Raw genomic sequence first — 18,153 nt, 5'->3', positions numbered from 1 at the left:
GGAAAAGAGATGAACACCCACCTCACTGCAACCTCCTTTCAGTAGATGCAGACAGCTGAGGTCTCCCCTCAGCCTCCTTTTCTGCAGAATACACAAGCTCTGTTCCCTCAGCCACTCCTCATAAGACTGGGCTTACTATTAAACACTGAGGCAAGGGAGGCATTAAGTGCCTTCAGCCTTTTCCTCAGCCTCTGTCACTATGTTTCCCCCCTGCATCCAATAAAGGATGCAGATTATCCTTAGCCCACCTTTGGGTTTGATGTATTTATAGAAACATTTTTATTGTCTTGTACTGTACTGCAGTAGCCAGATTAAGTTCTAGCTGGGCTTTGGCCCTGCTAATTTTCCCCCTGCATAACCTCACAACATCCTTGCAGTCCTCCTGCATTGCCTGCCCCTCCTTCCAAAGGTCATAAACATTTTTTCCTGAGTTCCAGCCAAAGCTCTCTGTTCATCCAGGCCAGCCTTCTTCCCCATTAGCTCGCCTTTCAGCACATGGGGACGGCCCACTCCTGTGCCTTTAAGATTCACTTTTTGAGGGATGTCCAGTCTTCCTGGACCCCTTGGCCCTTCAGGACTGTCTCCCAAGGGACTCTGTCGACCAGGCTCCTATATAGGCCAGTCTGTCCTCTGGAAGCCCAAGGTTTAACCTGAACCTCCACATGAAGTAACATACGTTTAGTCAGCTGTTTCAGATGGATGTTTTTATTAAAAAGAGAAAAGCTGGCATAGATTTAGGCTGTTAAAAAGAAGTAATCAAAGAAACCCAGTAGTCTTGGAGGCTGGCACAGTAACTGTGGAGAACAGGGTTAATATTTATACTTTACTTCTAAAGAAGAAACTAGATTCTAAATTACTGCTGCAGAAGCCTACTACAATTTGTAAAGGAAGCCCAGGAAGCATGCTGCTGATGTGCTTTAAAAAAACAAAAGCTAGATTCAGAAATACATTCAGAAAAAAACCCCATTTCTAACCTGTGTAAACATTACTCTTTCCCCTTGTAAGGCACTCTACTTTGACCGTTAGAATTGCCGCCCATACTCATCTGCTCTCGAGATGCCAACCCTTTCCAGAGACTTGCCCTGAGCGACCATCTGCAGCCTGCGAGCGGGCCGGGCCGGGCCATGCCAGGCCAGCAGGGTCCCGCAGGGCGCGCCCCCGCCGCGGCCTGCCGCCCCGCTGTAGCCCCTGTCCCCCCCGCAGCCGCTGTGCCACCCTCCCTGCCACCCGCCACCGCGGCTGCGGCGCAGGCCGAGGCCCCCCGCGCCGGCGGAGCGCACCTTACCGCCCGCCTCCAGCCCGGCCCTGGGCCGCCCGCGCCGCTCGGGAAGGGGAGGCGGCCGGCCCCGCCCCGCGGCTGCCGGGCAGCGCCGAGGCGGCGGGCAGGAGCGGGCTGCGCCAACATGGCGGCGGGGCAGCTGCGCAGCGGCCGCGGCTGGGCGCCTGCTCGGCGGGGGGCGAGGCGCGGGGGCAGGGGCGCCGCCGGGGCCTGCAGGAAGCAAACGATACGCGCGGGATAACCGTACATTCCCTTGAAGAGCCTCTCGGTGTGTGTGTTCAGGCCGTAGCCAAGAGTGTAGGTCAAGTAGGGAGCGTGGGCTATAATATGTGCGCTGCCCTGGGGACAAAATGACAGGACAGCGGCAAGCAATATTGTTAACCCCCCCGTGTGCAGAAAGGAGGGGTCACGTAGCCATTAACAGGCTTTAAAATGAAATTTTATGTTTGAAACTGAGATTTTTATTATCTTCTCTTTTGACCTTACAGTTTGTGGTTTTAGGTGCAACATGGCTGTGCTACTATTTTTACCGCAGCGGGAGCTTTGGGGTTTGCCCATGTTTTTGCCCATGTTCTTTCATGGGCAGCTTGCAGGCACTATATGCCGTATCAAAAGACTTGATAAAACCAGATGTGTTGCGTGGGGCAAGCCTGACACACCCTGGCAGCGTGCTTCCCAACAGAAGCCTTTCAGCGTCCTGCTTTCTGTGCTGGTCACAGCTTGCTGAGACTTCCCAGAAGCTGAACTGGAAAGTTACCTTATTTTCTCCTGATCTGGCCTCCTCTTTCATTCCCTCTTGTGCAATGAAGATCTTCGTGAACATTCTTTAGCACTGAAAAGAAAAATAGAAATGCTGTTCCTCTGAATGGAAATCTTGACAGTGAAATGGATGTATGGCCCCTCTGGGCAAGCGCTAAGAGTGTATACACTTTGTGCACTTAATCACCCAGATTTAAATTCTAGCAAGGACTTCAGAAAGGAAACTGGTAGAAAGGTTCACTAGTATATTTGGACCCACACACTTACAGGAAAGAGCAGGAAAAAGGAATGTCTCATCCCACTTTTTTAGTATCACCAAGACACCTCTGAATCCTTCAGCTTTTGCTCAAGAAGTGGTGATTTTTTTAAATCTCATAGGACGGCTTGATAGGCGTGTTTGAAATACAGTACATTTTCATATATAAGCTACCCCAAATTTAAAAGGTACATAACTACAGTGCCTAAAGTAATTTACAACCAATGTGGTACCAGATTTTCTGTTGTTTCCTAACATGCTGTTCATCTCTCACAAACTTTAAATGCTTCCAGGTTACACTTCTAAATAGGAATGACAGAAATAAGGCATGAACAAAGGTGTGAAAAATCAGTTTTGTTTCCAGTGTCTCTGTAATTGAATCTATAATTTCTTGTGTTGCATTCCCATCATATTCTCCTGTTGACTCTCTTGTAGCCTTAGCGGGACTGATCCAAAGGTTTGCTGCAAGTAGCTGACAGGGTGCATGCTGCCACTGAGGAAGGAGGCCTGCAGCTACCTGTAAGGGAATCACAGCTCTTACTTCTGACATGTAAGGATGCACACAGATTGTTAGCATATCTGCAAAGTATTGGGCAATCCCCACCATTGGCTGGCATTCCACTAAGCAAGACGAAAAGATAAGGGGATCTTTATGCTTCTACATTTTCAACGTTCCCCAATGAGATAGGATTCTGTATCTGTTCTTGGAATCGTGAATGTGTCTTGTTTAACTCCCATTGCCCACCCCATCAACTGCTTACCAGATTCAGTAACTGAACTTGGCACTATGAATTCCTTTCTTTGGGCCAGGTACTTGAAGACTGGGTGCAACAACAGTGGGCATCTCAGCACCTAAATTTCCCCTATGCAATTTATTGTAACTCATTAAATCTCACTTTGCTTTCCCTGGAATTGTAGCTCATGCTTCTTAACTTTTTTTTTTTCCTAGAAATGAAAAGGCCCCAAGCTTCAAAGGTATTTCACATAAAATACTGACCAGTTTTCTGTTTGTTTTTTCCTCATAATCTAGCAGTTACTGATTTTTATTATTTTTACTGACAGTAAGTCTTTTGCTTTAATTCTATGCATTTGTGTCCATGTCAAAGTGGCATAAATGTTTAAAAATGAGGTACAGTTGCCTGTAATAGACCATATCGGTTTTATTTCTGTTTTTTCAGTCTGTACACTATTATTCCTTTAAAAAAGCAGTACCTGAGTAAGATAGGACACCTGGGGGAGAGTAAAAGTGTGCTGCTTTGCTGGCAAGTAAATGTGCATACTCAGAAAATAAAAATGGTGTGGTAGCAAGAAATGAGTGGCAGCCTGTCATTAAGGAGAAAGAAGGTTAAGAGAAACAGCAGAAGGACCTCAGAGAGTAAATGAAAAAAAAAAAAAACCCACCAAAAAACCCCACCCCAAAACCAACACAAACTCCTCCTATGAACTAGAAGGAATTATACAGAGTTTATTGCAACTCACAAAGCCACCAGCTGGCTAACATTGCCAGCATGCAGGTGGCAAAGGAGATCTTGTTTGTACAACCTTTGTTAACCCTTATTTTATCTCATCTACTTTCTTAGAGTTTATTTTAAAGCTTAGGTATTCTATTCTACATTGTAATATAAACCTGTTGTTTTGAATGTAAACCCCTTCTGGTCATTGAGGAGCTCACAGGAAAGAAAAGGTCTAGGCAGAAGGGAGATCCATCCCAAATTTCTGGAAGTTTAGGGTTTTATGATAGTGCTATCATCCTAACTTTGTGTTTCTTAATCTTGAAAGCAGCCATCTGATACTCTGACATGGCAGAAGGCGTTGCTGATAAACCTGTGCTCTCTGTTAATGGATAGTGAATGTTAGATGACAGGTAGAGAGACACAATGGGGTGTACATGTGGAGGAGACGCTGATTCTGTTTTCTCCTTAGCTCTTTTTGCTTAGCTCTTTTTGCTTCCAGTAATGGTTAGAATGACCACGAGGAGCAGAAGAAAGCGATAAACGATGGGATGCAGAACAAATCTGACAGAACAGTGACAAAGGGAAAGGAACAATTACCTTTTTATAGTTCCCACAAATCCATTCAGTTTAATGGTAATAGTTCTATGAAGGTCAGTGTAATTATTCAAGTCTTTGTACCAAAGTACGACAAAATTCTGCAAATTATTAAAGCAGCTATGACATGGGAAAGAAGGGACAGACAATCGTGGATTTGTTGGCAAACAAATGTGCTGCAGAACATTTTGTATAGTAGGAAAGCATTTAGGACTATTTCCCCTTTACTGCTGATCTTACAGTAATTAGCAATCACTTTACAAATCTCAGTATCTTCGGATGGATGGACCTAATGAAGTCTGCTCTTTCACAGACTGGTGTTTTATAGATTTTAAGCTCAAACCAGAACATTTTCCAGATTTATTAACTCAGTGCATTTGTAAAGGGCTGTGCCTGGCATGAACTCTGTGCTGTATAGTAACAGCTGAGCTCACATTACAATGTTTCTTTCAGATAGGGTGCATCTAGATACCATTACAGTCTCTCTTTCATCCAGCTAACTATTCACGTAAAATTTGTATCTTCTCCCTACCAAACTGCCTGAAGTGGGCTAATAAATTCTAAATTATGAGGCAGTAAAGGCAGGTATATACTTACACATTCACCATAATTGACATAAGCCTTTGTTGAGGCAAAAAGAAGACAGGGAGCAAAGATGAATATAGTAAAGCCTCAAAAAAACTCAGTCAAAGGAGGATGACATAAAATAACTGGGGTATGTGTACTGCAAACTGAGCCACTTCCAATGAAATATTTAGCAGTATAGTTACAAAACTAGAGAGTGCCACATGGGTTAACTACTTGAATATTTACTCCAGTTCTCAAGCAGAATTTGCAGCCCATGCTTAGCTTTATATTACCACAGCTATTCTGTTAGCAGTATTTAAGCCACCACTTCAAAGGTAGTGTGTACCTGCATGACTTGCAGTATTGACTGGAATACCGCCAGACAGGACTGAAAGACTTAGCCTTTAGGTGTCACTGTGCTCATGAAAGTAGAAATAAGCTCAACATTTCGGCTAGCTCAAAAAAGGTATTTTTTTTCTGAAACAGAAACTCCTACTCAGCGACATCATAAGTTTTCAGCTTCAAAGGTAGATGGAAATTATTGTTAAGCATCAAAATCTGTCTGCAAAGCTATGAAAAGGGAGAATTTTCTTCTTGTAAGCCTACAGACGCAGAGAATTTGAGCTGAATATAAGACTAGTTGTGTGTGACTGCCTGTAGTTGCACTTGGTGTACAAAATGGATCCAGGAAGAAACAGATGCATGACCAGCCCATACTGTCATCTTGTCTTTCTAATAGATACTTACACAACTAAAAAGCACTCATGTAACAGTATATGCTGAAAACATGCAGAACATATTTGAGAGGTGACCTAACTGAGGCATATGGCCATTATCAGAGAGTTCTTTATCTATGAAAGAAAAATGTAATATTAACTTCAAGGCACTGGAGCTTGATAAATTTAAGTAAGATACAAGCTCTAAATGAGTAGAATTAACCATGGGAACAAACTGCCCAGGAGAACAGTAAATTTGATGGCATCAAATCAAGACTAAGTGCCTTTCTGGAAGATAGGCTTGAGCTAAAAGCTAGATACTGGGGTAAGTTTGGGGGCGGGGGGAGGTGGGGGTGGGGGTGGGAAAACCACCACCAACAAAACCAAACAGGTGAAATGAAATGACTTCAAGTATACAGGAAAACAGATGAAGTGACTGATTGATCTCCATTACCCCAAACCCCATCTTTCTACAAGTCATTATAATCCACTAAGTATACCAATCGCTTGTGTTATGACTGAAACTGTCAACATACTTTTAGTTAGGCAGACTAGGCCAGTTTTGACACCATTTCAGCTGATGAGATTAAATGCTCTGCGCAGTCCTACCTCTTTGGCATGTTTAAGGCAGTTTAACCTTGAAATGTTTTCAGTCTCAGGAGTGGATATGGCATGGGACTGTGTTGCTCTGCAGATCTGCAGCCTTCATGAGAAACACATAGCCCTGGGTTTGCACACACGTGAGGCGCCACATGTAATGCAGAGCAACTGCCTCACCCAGCTGAGGACAGGCTCACAAGGGGCATGTGACAAAGGGTGGCTCTGTGTATAGTGGCTCTTGGGCTTGCAAATGTTCAGACTGACTATGCAGGGTATGTGAAGTAGATCCCGTGGCCTGTTTTGGGGCCCCTTTTGAACTGGAGGACTGAGGCATGGGCTCCATCAGTCCGCCCTGGGGAAAGCATGATCTTATGTACCTGTACCATAGAATCTGTACCCCGCTCTCCACAGTTTAGAAATAAGATCCTAGAGTAGATTAGAAATAAAATCCTACTCAAAGCTTACTGATCTTGTCTCCTGATCTGCCGCCCGTCGTCTCCTTCTCCCTCAGAAGGTACATCCTTTGAGGCACCTGCAAAGCCTGATGTTTCTCCTTCGTAAGTCATAAAACTTCTCGATCATTAGCGTTCAGGGAGAGTAGGAGATCGGGCCGTTCCTGAGCAGGGAGCACGCAGTGGGTTCACCGCGGATCCAGCGCCTGAAGCAGCCCTGCCAGCCCCTCACGGGGCAGGGCCGCCCGCCGGCAGCCCCTCACGTCGGCCTGGGCCCGTTTGCCCTGGCGGCGGTGCCTGCTAATGGCGTCCCAGCAGCGGCACCACCGACCTGGGGGCCCAAGCTGCCACCCCCCCGGAGCGGAGGATTGCCCGGGCTCCCGCGGCACCGCAGGGCAGCCGGGGGCGAGGCCGCGGCCCTTGCCCGCCCCAGCGGCGGAGGGGAGGCCCGGCGCGGGCCGCGGCGCTCCCGCCTCCGCGCGGCAGGTGGCGCCAGAGCCGCGCGCGCGCGGCCGCCCGCGGGGGCGCGGAGCCGCCCCGGCGCCTGCGCGCTGCAGAGGCGGCGGCGGTGGCAGCGGCCTGAAGAGCCCCGCGGGGAGAGCGGGCGGCGGTGGGGGTAGTTGCGGTGCTTTGGTGTGTGGCTGGGCGGATTGCGCGCCACCATGCCTGCCGTGTCGAAGGGCGATGGGATGCGGGGTCTGGCGGTCTTCATCTCCGATATCCGGAACTGTGAGTGGCGGCTGAGGCGCGGTGGGGCTGCGGCCTGGGCCTGGCCGCCCGTTGCCCCGCGGGTTCGGGGGCTTTTTTCCCTCCATCCCCTCCCCAGCGCTCTCTTCTTCTCCCTGTCCCTGCAGCGGGCTGCTCGGAGCGCTCCCGCCTCACGAAATGGCGACGCGCCCTGGGGGGCGGCGGGGGGGCGGGCGAGCGAGCGGGGGGGGCAGCTTAACGCTTTTTTGCTGTGGGTTTGGGTTGATTTGTGCGGTTTGGGGGGTTGGTCGGGGTATTTGCAGCCCCCCCTTTCCCCCCGCCCCCGCTGCGGAGGGGCGCTGGGTGTGGTGGCCGAGCGGGGGTGCCGGGGGCTGCTGCCCGCCATCGTCCTTGTTTATGAGGCGCTGAAGCGAAGCTGGCGGGTGTCCGGGCGCGGGTGGGTTTGTGGTGGGCCGGGGGGATCGTCTCTGGTCCCCTTCCAAATCTGTAAGCTTCTTTCTGTGCCAGACGTCACTGATGGAAAGCAGGCCTCTGTAAGGGTGCCTGCGAGCGGGGCCTTCCCTGCGGATGGCTAGGCTGCGCTTACACTGGCTTGAAAATCCTGCTCTGACAGAATTCAACTCTTGGGATCTGTGCAATTAAAAATGGGATGGGGAGGGGTGCGAGTGGGTGCTCACCTGAGGGGAGAGCAGGTAGCACGTCTGTGCAGCACGGGGGGAGGGGTACAAATTGCTGCTGCTGGGGGGGCGGGGAAGATGTGTGTCTGGGGGCACACTTCAGTGCTCAGTTTTTCTTTTTGACTGAAAACTGCATGTGATAGTAGTTTAATATTAATCTGAGTTAGAAATCTAAGTATGATGTGGCAGGAATTGCCTGGGGAAGGGCTAAGGTCACTGTGGTTGGTGTGATGAAACAGCTCTATTTTGTCCACCTGCGTGTACCTCTCTGGATTACTTGAGGCTACTTTAAAAGCAATGGCAGTAAGGTTTCCTCTCTGAGGTAGAAGTGGATTTTTTTTTTTTTTTTGGCAAATCATGATGACCTAACTAGGCTTATGTTGGGATAACCACACCAGCTTGGAAAAATCTTCACATTGATGACTTCTAATACAATTTTCTCATCAGCTCTTTGTATTGATAAAATGAGACTGTTTAAAAACACTTAAACTAAATTCAGGTGATTTGGACTTCTAACTATGTAAACAGGGTCTTCATATGTAAAATTCAAGGTGGTTTAGCATCCTTACAGCAGAAGCTGTCTCACTTTTTTTTTTTTCCACAAGAGTTGCAGGTCCTTATGTTTCTTGAGACTTCACTCGTGTATGTGTAGGAGAAGGCTTACAAGATGTGTTTTGTATTGATTGGTTCAAGGTTACATGAATGCTTTTGTGCTTTGTGTGGTTGACCCAGCTGTGTACTGAAAATTTTCCAGTGTCCTGGTATTCTATGCAAAATGCACACGTAACGTAGCTTCACCTGCTGTCGTAACATTTAAGATGTGCTGTTGTATCTACCCACTATTTTTTTAATGATTGTTCTCATTCATTTAGCTATAAGTAATATGGTTTTATTCTTCATTGTCGTAAGTCTTGCAGTTGGTTAACACATCTGTCCACTCTTGTTTTCAGTGGAATTTAGTAGAAGGGAATACAAGAGAAACATTCAAGCTCGTAGGTTCCAAACCTGTGTGTAGAGAGGTGGAATAACAGGAGTTAAGGTAGTAGGATAGAACAAATTAACTGATTTCCCCACAAGCTTGCCAGTGTGTAGGCAGCGTGGGAAGTCTGATGGAACAACCACCTCTCTGTCCAGACTGGACAACAAACCTCTCAGCTCCCAGGGTTTGCAAGAGTAACAAAGATGTAACTTGCTTGTGAAACAAATATTAACACTTTCACTGTTTAAAAAAATCCTGGTGTTTCTCAAATGTTTTGTCCCTGTCCACGCAGGTATCTAGGAGCTATAATTACTTTTGTATTTCTCTCATCTTCTTCAGTATGAACTACATCTTCCAAATAGCTCCGAAAGAGCAGATAGCTCCCATTAGTAGGTGACCTGTGTAGGTTCCAAATACTTGCCTAATGGCATTTGAATCTTATTTTCCTTTAAGTGAGCTCTGAATGTTGCCAGCTAACCGTGGGCTGGTGTGTGCTGACTAAGATTCCCAAAAATACTTCAGAGCACTCTCTAGAGAATTCTGTGTTTTGCAGGCACTGGTGTTGGCTTAAATTCCATCTTTCACTCTTCAGATCAGGGAGCTAGATATTTGTCAAGAACAAAAAGTAACAGTTCTTTAGGTTAACAGAATCTCTTGACTTGCAAATCTTAAGAAAATGTTCTTGTTCCAAGATGGGAGGGAAGCTAGGCACCAAGTGCAGCTCAACCTCTGTTTCTAGCTTTAAAGTTGGAGTAAATATCTGACAGTTACACTGATGTACAAATTGCCTGCTGGCATTCTGAATTTCAGTCTTAATTTTGGCTGTTGGACTTGTTTATCCCTTTGTAATACTACCATAAGGGCCTGACACTTCTAGTTTGCCTAGAGGTCTTCCAGATTATGAATACTGTTGAAACATGGTGTATGGTCTTTCTTCTGAAAGACTTTGCACAGATAAGGAATCTGCGTTACAGGTATTGAAGAATGAAAATGCAGTTGTGTGCAAACTGTGCCTAGGTGGATGCACAGCATGTAATTTCAAAGTAATAACCTAAACTTTAAGGGGATACTTACGTAAATTTAGACTATCTACCTTTGGAAATGCCTAATCTTTTTACATCAAGTCTCATTTCTTGGATGGTTGTACCTACAACATCTGCAGCACTAAATAATGCATCCTTCTCGTACAAGTTCATTATATTACTGATTTGGGATTGATGCTTGTCTTGCCTATCTGTTTTTACCAGTCCATTACAGTCTTAAAGTCTTATTGATAGCAATTTTCATTGCTTACAATTCTAATTGATTATGAGTGAATGGATGAACAGCTCACATTGCCAGTCTGTCTTAAATAGTTAAAAGGATGCTTGTCAATTGTCAGGCATATTTTCGGCACTTGGGTTATCTATTTAACTTGATCTGTGTGTTAAATGCTTTTATGCCACATATGACTTTGAATGTAAGAATTACTTTCTAGCCAACTTTTAAAAGTTCACTTAAAATACGACAATATCTCAAAAGGCTCCAAAGCTTTTCATAAAAAAAGTCAACATGCTGCTTGTAGTGTGTTCTTGATGCTTTGACTTTGCTGTAGTTGCTGTGAAACTAATATTTTAGAGTAACTTTTTCAAAGCAAAATGTTCTTTATTCATACAAGTATCAAGTCAATTTTCAAAATCCAATGGTATAAGAAAATTAATTATCCTGCAGCTCCTGATAGCTCTGCAGAACTTTGTTTCAGGGCAGCTTCTTGTTGTAGGCTCTGTATTTTGCATACAGAGGTCCTAGTGCAGATGGTGGGGGCAGGGAAGGTTTTAAAGAAAATAGCCTTTTTAAATGCCTGACAACTTGCCAGTAGATATATGGACTTTTCTAGAAACTTTCTCAGTTGGATTGTTTATAACATAAAAGGCTATTTGCTCTGCTATTTTGTTTAGCTTATCTTTTGTGGACACCAGAGAAGAGACAAGAAAACTACAAATTGAAAGCTGAAGTACTTGGTTAAGATAGCCTAGTTAATTAGCACTTAAGGTGACCTGCTGAGAAAATAGTAAGGTGTGACTATACTGTGAAATAATTGGTGGTGGTGAAGCTGGAAAGCTCTGAATCTTGTGGCTTGGTGAAGTGCCACTCAGGAGTTCAGGTCGGGAAGAGTCCTTGTCACTGCTTGAAGTGCCTCGTGAACTAAGCCCCAACAAGATTCTGCATATGTTATAAGCATATGGACTCCTGCAAGAAGTACAGTACTTATTCTTAAATAGTATGTTAAATTGTTTTTTGTGTATGTGCTGCAGAGCTGCTGAAGTGATTTGGCTTATGCAAGATGGTGCTTTATAAGCTCTCCAGCTGTCTCGGCTGACAGATGTATCATCAGGGATCTGTTTTCATTTTTTTGAGAATAGCTTTATGCTTATCTGGTGATGAAGTATTTCAAAGTCATTTGTCACTCAACCAATTCTGTTGCAACAACAGTATTATCTGCTATTCAACCTGAAAACTAGGTGAGCTTGCTTTTCTCCTTCTTTTGGAGGTGGTGGTGTAGAAATAGTTTCTATTACAGTATTAAGTATACTACTGGTCACCCCCTCCACTGTAAAATCGGGAAGTTGTTTACCCTTGGGCTGATGAAATGTGTCTACACAGAGGCAAAAGCTGCTTTTGCCATAGGCGCTTAGAGGACAAGACAGTTCTTTGTTTACTTGCTACTTTAGGTAACTGTCTTACCTTTTCAGTGTCACCTTAAAAGTTGGATAGAGGGAGGAAGATTTCCTTTAGGTTGATCTCCAAATGTTTCTGTGTAAGTTCTGTTCCAAGATACTGTTCCTTTTTCCGCAGGCTATATTTTTTCCTTACATAAAACCAAACAGATGTATTAAATAAAGGTCTGTCTCTTCTCCTAGAACTTACCGCATTAATTTTTCCTTGTACTGGACGCGGAGAGTGTCCAGAGGCTGAAGCCTTTTGAAGTCTGACTTCAGTAGCTTTGCTTCACTGCATTGGGACTGGTGCATCAGCTTACGGATAAGCAAGTGGGGATTAAAAAAAGGCTGGTTCATGAAATTAATCCTATGATGATCACCCGTTTGACTGTATGGTAGGTAATGGAGTGCGTTACCTGTGTATGTGGGAGGGGCATGTGTATGAATTAAATGACCACATGGGTATGTATAGGGTTATTTTTTTCTCTGTGAGAACAGGCACACAGTAAAACAAACTTCACATAGGGTGAGTTGGGCATAAACAGTTTGTTCTAGTACTATATGTCAGTAACGTGGCTTTCAGAGTGTAAGCTAAACTTACTACATTGCTCCTCTGAGGTGTAGGTTCTTATTGGCATTGGATATAGTTTTGAAGTAGGACTTGCGTTATTTCTGTAGACAACCAATGACTTTTATTTGTATTGTTAGGCTACTTATCTCTTCAAAGAAACTTGAAGGCAAAGCATCCTGATTTGCTTTCCTATTTCCCTTGCAAGGCTATGGCCACTCATCTAATATGGGCAGTTTCTGGCCTGAAAAAGCCCTAAGAGTCTGCTGCTTAGAGCTATAATAAGTACTAAGTCTTGCATCACTTGCTACTATTTGCAGGAGAGAGATTTAAGGAAAACACAATTAGCATGAGATTAATCTGAGGAGAATGTGTAAAATGAAGCTACTGTTCTACCATGACTTCTGTCTTGACTTTCTTAAGGTCATTTCATGGAACTCTGAGGGGCTGGGTTTTTGGAGGTTTTGGTGGCGGCTTTTTATTATTATTTGTTTGGGTTTTTTTACACTTACTGAATTTGTGCATATTTAGCTGAGGAGAGTAGGTGAAGATGATAATTAATAGATGAGAGATAGTAAAGAGCTAGAGTCTTCCATATGACATCAACCTCTCCATTAGAGATATTGGAAGACATAACATCTGCTGAGTTAGAAATCCTGTGGATAAAGGCTGCCCATCAGGACTGGTAAGAGGAAGTTAAGGGCTGTTGCAGAGACTATTACATACTTGCATCAGTTAACAAGCTCATACAGGATTTTTTTTTAAGGCCCCTGAAACAGTAGTTTTGAAGTGATAGTTAAACTAGGAGAGTTTGGTTAAGTCTCAAAACTGTTCTTCTATTATCTGAACGTGAACTAATGTTGAAGAGAATCCACAGTGCCTTGTACTAAACTGGTGTTAATACAACCTTAAGCTATACTGCTCAAGGAAATGACTACTTTAATGCTGCTCAGTCAAGGAAGGAAGAAGAGCTGCTTTATGAAGTAGCCTAACCTTGCACTTCTGGTTTTGCATATCTTTTTAGCGTAAAGCTTCTCCTTTGGTAGGAGTTGATGTTGTTTTGTCAACTAAACTGCCAAATGGATGTTTTATATGGCATAAAGTCACTTGGATATGAGTTTCCACCAAGCTTTTCAGTTAATTTGGGGAAAGCTAGACCCTATTACCTAGTTACTCCTCAAACTCTCTGTTTGAGCTGTAGTGTTTTTCTTAATTTGTGGCGCCTAGTTAGAAAAAAGCATCCATGGTAGGCACCTAAAATTATTACCCTTGTATTTTATTATGTAATGTAATTTTTTATATGTAATTACTGCAATTAGAGTATCTGAATTGTGATAGGCTTTGGAAGCTGTTGTGTGCTCTTTTACATTTATTTCCCTTCTCTTATAAGGACAGTTATTGGATTACTGGATTACATTAAAGCTTGCGTCTCCCTGCTGTTTCATGGGAAGTGTTACAGAGGCAAATTTCTAGCAGCGTACTGCAAGAAGAAGTCAGTTCTGTTCACTTACTGTGCAGAATATTAGAACGTGAACTCTACAGAGTTCTTAAATGTGATCAGTAGGTCACTGATTTCTTTGTAGTAATGCATACCTAATCACAACAAGATGTCCCAAGGCACAACAATGTTCAACTGCCTTTGTGGCATTCATGATCTTCAACATGACACAGGTGTTTCTTTCCTCTGATCAAAAACATCTTGCAAAAGGACAGCATGCACATATGGTTTTGTACATAAAAGGATGTTGATACGTCATTAGCAGAAGGCTTCTTGTTCTTCAGCCTTCAACCGGTCAGTTTCTGAACAAAACTGAAGCCGTGCTAACACCTTGTGAAGGTATAGCATTTTATAGTAGTCTCTTTGGATTAGTTGCGCAGTGAGTTTGTAGGCAATAGCACCAGCATCCTCCTTCAGACATGCTCAGGTGGACCTGGAACTTGCATCTCTATTGTAGTACTCTAGATAGTTCAGCCAAATAAAGGAATTCTCACAAACTCACATAATGTGAGGGCGGGCATACACCAAACAAACCACCGTAATGTGTTGCTCTGTACCCTGCCTCCTTTTTTGTCCTTCTTCCCTGCTGTGCTAAATAATAACCAGCTGAGACATTAGGGAGGGGTAGAGGGTGGATCTGGTGTTTTACTTCATGAATTCAATGATCTGCACAGCAAATGGCTAGTCTGTACTCCAGAGCTGTAACATGAATATCTGACCAGCTGGCAGGTAAAAGTAGTGGCTTAATTTGCTGATATGAGATATGAAAACTGTTTCACAAAAGCAAGAACAGATGCACTGATCACTCCTACGTGAATATTTTCTCATAAGTATTTGCACTTTTTTTACGGTAGAAGTGCTAGTGTTTGTTTTGATTCAGGCCTCCTCTTTCAACTGGTTTTTCTCTGTCCCCTGACAGTAGGGTTTAAGAATGCAGTGTAGTCTTAGTGTCATGCTTGTAAGCAGTTCTAGCAATAGGAAAGGCAAGTGGGTAATTTTGATTGCTTTATACCAACTAAAGTGTGTGTGGATGGTGAATGTGGTGAACTTGCTCTCTACTTGGTCATTATTCTTCTGTCTTCTGTTGGCATCATCACTTGTAGTAAAGCTGCTATCTTACACTTTGGATATTAAATAAACCAATTTGGTTTTGTCTGTTTGGCTCCCTAACTGACCTGCAGTGGTACAATGTAGTAACAGGAATGTGTATGCCAGGAGTAGAGCAGTGCTAAGAAACAATCTGGAGTTGTCTGTTAAGAAGTATAGCCTTGAATCAAACTGATTATGAAACTATATCAACATACTTTACTGAAGGGAAGCTAGTAGCAGTTTGACTGTGATGTCTGTCCCACCTAACTCAGCAATCAGCTTAGATGCTCCCGATGTAGAGACTAACAAAAACATAACAAAATGGAAAAATTCTTATGTTTGGAAAACAATGATTCACAGCTTTCGAGGTAAACATCTAAAACATCTTTAAAACTGAGAATTTATCTTTTGTGTAAGAACAGTGTTCTTCCCAAGTAGATATTCTTAGCCACTACAGAGTTCAGGGGAGAAGCTGCTCCTCTCAGCCTTGGCAGTATTTGGCAGCTCTCCTGAACAGAAAACTAAGTTGTCCTGTCTTCAGGGCCTGTTTGATAATTGAATGTGGACAGACAGGCATGTTCTGTTAGACAAATGGTAGTGCCACAGATAGTAACCGACACTACTACTAGCCTTCAAGAAGCATGACAGAGTGCTGGCGGGCTTTTTCTTATGCTAGTAGTCCCCTACCCAACATAGTTTATAGTTCTTCATGCTAATAATGGCACATGTATAATCGTAGGATTGTCAGATGGCCATGGGGCAAGTAAGGCTGAGGTAACACAGTGTTACAGTTCTGACCTGTGCTATGCACGTTGTGGGATGTTGTGGCTGGATATCTGTTTGCTCAGGTACTCTTCTTGGAGAAGACTAACAGCAGTCAAATTCAAAAAAAACTGAATTATTGGGTGGGCTCAATTACACTGGCTGCTGGTCATAAGCAGATTGGAGCCAGATGAGTATGGGAAACACCTAAACTTCTGTGAAGCAATTATATTTTTTTGCTTTAAATGTTGCCAATGCACCTGTCTCTCGAGCTTGCCTGCAGAAATCTGCTCTGCATTTGTGTAGGCACTTGTGTAGAAGAGTGCTTGCTTCTCTGTTCATTTGGGAAATAGATGTGTAGACTTGTTTAGTAATAAGTATCTTAAATGTTCTCTTCAAATGAACAGAATCAACAGATCCCTTTCCTGTAACTTGTGTCATACCATTCTTCTGTAGACTGTAATGCAAAACTCCACACTGAGATACGGAGGTGTTATTCAGGTAGTACTCAAGCTGTGGCTGTAGCCTGGATTACTAGGAGAGTTAAGAATAATAATTGGCTCTCTGAAGAGCTGGGTGACTTTGGATGTTCCCTAGTCTATCTTTGTTAAACAAGATGGTAATTAAAGATAATAGTGCACTGCAGACTAAATTTACCTTGCCTAATGAAGGCAGTAGGCAGGACAGTGGAGTCTGAAGTGTGGCAAGTTGCCAGATAAGTAATCGCTCATAAGCACCTTGGAGGATGTTGTGGCTGGGTATCTGTTTGCTCGGGTACTAGTCTTGGAGAAGACTAACAGCAGTCACATACTAGGGCTCTTATTGGCAAAATAGCCAGCCAAAATTTACTGGCTTGCAGTAACCTCTATTAAAAACTTGTTATGGATATTTAATCATAATCTTGCTAAACTAGAAAAAGCCTGAATAAGTGAAAGTGAGGATGTGGTAGCTGATGTGGACCATAATCTTACTGTGCTCAGGCTTAAATACTGTCCTACCCATCTGTTTATATACATGACATAACTTTTTATTAAGCCTCTCAAAGTTGAATGGCTTGGCTGCAGCACATTTTGTTGGAATACAGCTCTGGTGATTTCTTGAAACCAGGAGCTGTGTAACAGCCTGGAAGTGAGGTGGAGCAGTTGCCTCTGTAAGCTTTGAAATGTAAGCCTCTAGTTCTGCAGCACAGCACTTCTTTGACTGTCATCAGTAGTGCTCTTACCTTTTTAACCATCCTTAAGATTACTTAAGTGACTCTAGTGATGGTAAAACTCAAACGTATGTGGAATTTCCTCAGTAACTGTTATGATGGCTGAGTAATGTGATGTTAATCAAACAAATTTTCTTTAATAGCCCCCATCCCCAGCTTAGTGGAACAGAAGTGCAGCTAAAAAATGCTCTGTGGGTTTTGATACTTTTTCACTGTATGTGGAACAAACTGAAGCCACCTGTTGCTGTGAGGTTTTGCTTTGTTTTGTCATCCCCTAGTGTAAACAATAAATTAAGTTTGAATAAGGTGTGTGGTATAACTACTGGAGCTCAGAAAATATATTTTTAGGTGCTTCAGCCTGGTTTTAACTCGTGATTTATCCTAAGCATTGTTATGTGACTGTCCTCAGTGACATTTAACACCAATATGCTGGTGCTGGTCCCTAAAACTACAGTGTATATGTACCTGAAATTGTAATCAATAATAAGGAGACAACTTAAGACTTAATGATTGTTGTAGAATCGTTTAGGTTGGGAAAGACCCTTGAGATCAAGTCTAACCATTAACCCAGGGCTCCTGAGTCCATCACTAAACCATGTTGCTAAGCATTGCATCTGTGCGTTTTTTTAAATACCTCCAGGGATGGTGATTCCACCACCTGCCCGGGCAGCCTGTTCTGATGCTTGACCACCCTTTTAGAGAGGAAATTTTGCCTAAAATGCAATCTAAACCTCCCCTGGCACAACTTGAGGCTGTTTCCTCTTGTCTTGTCACTTGATTTCAATTCAATTTCAACATGATTTCCAATGAGTGGAGTGAAAACTTTTTATCACCAGCTAGTTGCTGTTTTATATGTGCTCTATGAGGGTCTAGATGAGACTATGTACTGTATTCAAAATAGAACTGCCTGAAAGAATTATTCAAAACAGGATTTTGTTCATATGCTATGCAAGTTTTTAACTTTGAGAGAACAAACCTTCAGATGTGAGCTTCCTGTTTAATGTGGATGTTCCTGTCAACTCACTACTATAGCTGTGTGTGCAGGGGGTGGGATTTTGATTTTTCTGTTGCTGAGGCTGCAGTCCATCTCTGCCAAAGGTGCTGACTTCACAAATTCCTGGAGTATTTTAGTCAGGCTTCCCTTAGTGCTCTGTTAACTTGCTTAGGACACGAAGAACTCAGTTTCTAGCAGTAACTGATAACCTGTGAGCATAACAGGTAGTTAATGCTGCTTGAAAGGTTTGCTGAGAGGTTTTGGTGATTAACAAAAAAAAGATGGCCTTGAT

General features: G+C 43.4%; 2 protein-coding genes across 16 annotated transcripts in view; one reads left to right on the top strand and one right to left on the bottom strand.

Moving 5' to 3' along the window:
- Positions 1-6,999, bottom strand: part of CHID1 (chitinase domain containing 1) — a 127,473-nt gene extending 120,474 nt beyond the window's left edge. The window contains exons 1-2 of one of the 9 annotated variants that reach the window (XM_055814219.1): positions 6,691-6,999; positions 2,037-2,111 (exon numbers count right to left, since the gene is read on the bottom strand). The gene's annotated coding sequence lies outside the window, so the exon portion shown is untranslated. Of the gene's footprint in view, positions 1-974; positions 1,115-1,280; positions 1,410-2,036; positions 2,112-6,690 lie in introns of those variants that run through there. The other 8 variants (XM_027785032.2, XM_027785035.2, XM_027785029.2 and 5 more) reach the window with 8 other exon arrangements.
- Positions 7,000-7,221: 222 nt separating this feature from the next.
- Positions 7,222-18,153, top strand: part of AP2A2 (adaptor related protein complex 2 subunit alpha 2) — a 46,274-nt gene continuing 35,342 nt past the window's right edge. For 4 of the 7 annotated variants that reach the window (XM_055814213.1, XM_055814212.1, XM_055814209.1 and 1 more), the window contains exon 1: positions 7,223-7,406. In XM_055814213.1, the coding sequence (XP_055670188.1) occupies positions 7,340-7,406 (67 nt within the window). In that variant the 5' untranslated portion in view covers positions 7,223-7,339. Of the gene's footprint in view, positions 7,407-18,153 lie in introns of all 7 variants that reach the window. The other 3 variants (XM_055814210.1, XM_055814211.1, XM_055814207.1) reach the window with 1 other exon arrangement.

This window comes from Falco peregrinus, chromosome 9, assembly GCF_023634155.1.
Source record: "Falco peregrinus isolate bFalPer1 chromosome 9, bFalPer1.pri, whole genome shotgun sequence".
Classification (NCBI taxonomy): Eukaryota; Metazoa; Chordata; class Aves; order Falconiformes; family Falconidae; genus Falco; species Falco peregrinus.
The sequence above is the reverse complement of the archived record's forward strand: the minus strand, read 5'-3'. Positions and strand labels throughout refer to the sequence as shown.